At 49.7% G+C, this 3,483-nt stretch overlaps 1 protein-coding gene across 1 annotated transcript; it reads right to left on the reverse strand.

The window, feature by feature from the left end:
* Positions 1–324: 324 nt before the first annotated feature.
* On the reverse strand, positions 325–3,266 carry FZD8 (frizzled class receptor 8). Its single transcript, XM_063452641.1, has one exon. The coding sequence runs from the start codon at positions 2,916–2,918 to the stop codon at positions 1,152–1,154; it is 1,767 nt and encodes a 588-aa protein (XP_063308711.1). The 5' UTR covers positions 2,919–3,266; the 3' UTR covers positions 325–1,151.
* Between the last annotated feature and the right edge of the window lie 217 nt (positions 3,267–3,483).

Here is a 3,483-nt window from a genome sequence, read left to right on the forward strand (position 1 = left end):
CCAGTCTTATGTATTAGCTATGTTTAAGCAATCATTTGCACAATTCTAAAATAATAGCTAAACATAGAAAAGAGAAGGCAGAGATTAAAAGTTATAATTTATCAAAAGTTTTATTGACAAAATAAAATACTCAAATATTTGTTCTTATTGAGAAGCCTCTAAATTTTATACAACAAAAAAAATGTACAGAAGCTATAAACTTTGTTTATGTACATATATTACACATAATACAAGACATAATTACAAATATTATATAAATACCTCCTTTAGTGGAAAAAAACCCGTATATTAATTGGGGTGTTTTTATTTTTAGTTTTAACTAAGACATGATTTTAACCCTTTTGATGGCCAGAGGGCAGTGTTCCCTCTTCTAGTATTCAATGGGTTAAAGCAGAGTTGATACATTTGTGGCCTTTATTGGACTAGAGCTCCCATCACCCTCAAACTGGCTGAGAGTTAAGAGCTGAAGTGCAAAAAAACTATGAGAGAGGCCACAGGATGTCCCAAGTCTAATTAAGGCATGTGCTCGGCTAACAATTCACTTTCAACAGTCACTTTTCAACTTTAGGACAAAGTTCTAAACGTGGAACGTTCAGCTCAGCAGTAACAGTTTGGTTGCCATGGTGATTGCGCCACTTTTGGAACTTTGCCGCAGAATTACTCTATAATCCATAAGTCTCATTGTGTTAAAGGCACACCCTTGCAGGGTGACCCAAAACATTCAGAAACTTAAATGTTTGAGAACACATTGAAAAATATATATAAATCTATCCAAGCACAAGTCAAAATCTCTTGAGATCTCAGACATGTCCATGGCCAGCAGCCCGAAAAATGAAACTTATTGCCTGTGATTTTTAGCAAGCCAAGAGGACAAACCCCAGTCTCCAGGCAATTAAATGACCGTGTTCAATAAATGATCCTTGCATATAAATGCAGATAAATCAGGGAGTCTTCGATATCAGGTATATTGTTCAGACCAGTCATTCTAGTCCCTGCTAATGGATACCATTAAGAGTTCATTGTCATGCTAACAGCAAGAAACTAAATAAAAAGAGGGGGAGGGAGACGGTTAAGCATGGGTGACAACCTTTTTTCAGACAGTCATTGCTTTCTACAACCCCTCCCCCACCATTTCCAGTCCTCTGGTGCCCTTATACCTGGGATAGGGGCAGCTGTTTTGGGTATGACATTGAGCTGGCAGTGCCAGTCCTCCAGGTTAGCCCAGTGCTGGCATCACTGTACATAGACCCCCCAATAGTTTTGCGCCCCCAACAGCAGCGAGTGTAAAATATTCTCCAAGATTCCAGAGTTTTGTTAGACCAGATCCAAACTCCAGAGGTGATCCCCACCACCAAGGACATGAAGTACTTTAGCATAAAGACAGCGTACTCAGGTTTTCTGGTCTCAGCCAGGTCCTGGTGACAGGAGTTACAATTATGGGCCAGTTCCCAGCCCTGGCGGTTGTGTTGCTCATAGAAAAAACATGCCACCACAATGGTGGCTGGGACAGTGTAGAGGACACTGAAGATGCCAATCCTGATCATGAGCTTTTCCAGTTTGTCAGTCTTGGTGCCCCCCTGTTTGATGACACTGCGGATCCTGAAAAGGGACACAAACCCAGCCAAGAGGAACATACTGCCAATAAAGAGGTAGATGACCAGGGGGGCCAACACAAAGCCCCTCAGGTTGTCCAGGTTCTGGTTGCCCACATAGCAGATGCCAGCCACTGGGTCTCCATCCACTGAGCTGAGGGCTAGCACTGCTATGGACTTGATGCTGGGCACAAGCCAGGCTGCCAGGTGAAAGTACTGAGAGTAGCTGGCGATGGCCTCGTTGCCCCACTTCATGCCAGCAGCCAGGAACCAGGTGAGGGACAGGATGACCCACCAGATGGAGCTGGCCATGCCAAAGAAGTATATGAGCAGGAAGACCAGGGTGCAGAGGGCAGGTCCAGTGGTCTCATAGTGGATGTGCTCCAGGTCGTGGTCCCGGTTACAAGCCACCTTTTCGTGGCCAGCGATGAGCCTAACCAGGTAGCCCGCGGCCACAAGCAGGTAGCAGGCTGAGAGGAAAATGATGGGTCTCTCGGGGTACTTGAAACGTTCCATGTCTATGAGGAAGGTGGACACGGTGGCTAGGGTGGAAGCGAAGCAGATGATGGACCAGAGTCCAATCCAGAAGGTGGTGAAGGACCTCTTCTCGGGGGTGAAGTAGGGGTTGTGGCAGGGCAGGGCGCAGTTGGGGATCTGGCCGGTGCTGACCCGGTTGTAGAGGGGGTGCCTCTCGCTGGTGACCGGTACCATGGGGGCCCTGCACTGGCACCCCGGCTGGCACCCACTGGGGGTTCTCTTGTTGCTCCTGGAGGGTTCCTGGCGAGCTTTGCCCCCCTGTGGGTGGCTAGGCTCCGGGGGAGGGCGCTGGGGCAGCTCCGGTAGGTTGGGAGCTGCCGTGGTGGCCACCGTGCTGTTGTCGTCCATGCACAGGTTGTCCGAGGTGCTGTAAACGGGCAGCCGGTCACAGCGCATCCTGTCCGGCCAGGCGAAGCCGTACTGCCGCATGAGGGGGGCACAGCCAGCCCGGGCCCGCTCGCACACACTCCGGCAGGGGGGCAGGGGCTTCTTGTAGTTCTCCAGGCAGATCGGGGTGTACATGCTGCACAGGAAGAACTTGAGGTCCGGCGAGCAGTGGATCTCCACCAGCGGCCAGAACTGGTGGACCTCCAGCCCAGCTTCGTCCTGCGTGTCGTGGTTGAACTGGTTGGGCATGTAGGTGTAGTTATAGCCGATACCCTTACACAGGGGCACAGTGATCTCCTGGCACACCAGCTCCTTGGCAGCAGCTCCCTGGGCAGGACTCACCCAGGACACCAGCAGCAACAGGAGGAGCAGGTAGGTGGGCAGCTCAGGGCTGATCTCCATACTGTAAGTCCTCCAGAGCAGTCACAAGGCTGAAATGCTGGCTGAGGGTGTTTAATGTGTCAGTTCCCTCTGTCACAGACCAGCCAGGGCAGTCATCCCCTCTGACAGTCCTCCCCTGTCTGCCAGGGTGATCACTCCAAGCAGGAACTCATACAAGTTTCTCTTAGAAAAGAAAAGTCTCAGTAAGTCCACAGGAGCTGGAATACTATGTATGAACAGCTCGAATTCTCCTGGATCCTTGCTTGGAACGTTGTAAATCCAGATTGACAGCTTCCCCTCGCAATCCTTAGAACAGAATACAAAGTAAGTCAATGCAGGGAGGGCACCTGGCTGCCGGACTGAGCACGTTACAATGTCTCACTCACTGCTCCCAGCTCTTCTAATGAATATTTATACCAGGAGCAAGAAGGACCCACCTCCCAGCCAATCCACTAATCCCCCCGGAGGGAGGTGGGCTGCTGCATGCTGCAATCAACCTTTCCCTAAAGGTGGTCTCCTGGGTTTATTAGCAGTGTATTGTTATGCATGAATGGCCAAACGTATTGTACATTTTATTATAGCAATC

The sequence above is a fragment of the Pelobates fuscus genome, chromosome 4 (genome assembly GCF_036172605.1).
Source record: "Pelobates fuscus isolate aPelFus1 chromosome 4, aPelFus1.pri, whole genome shotgun sequence".
Classification (NCBI taxonomy): Eukaryota; Metazoa; Chordata; class Amphibia; order Anura; family Pelobatidae; genus Pelobates; species Pelobates fuscus.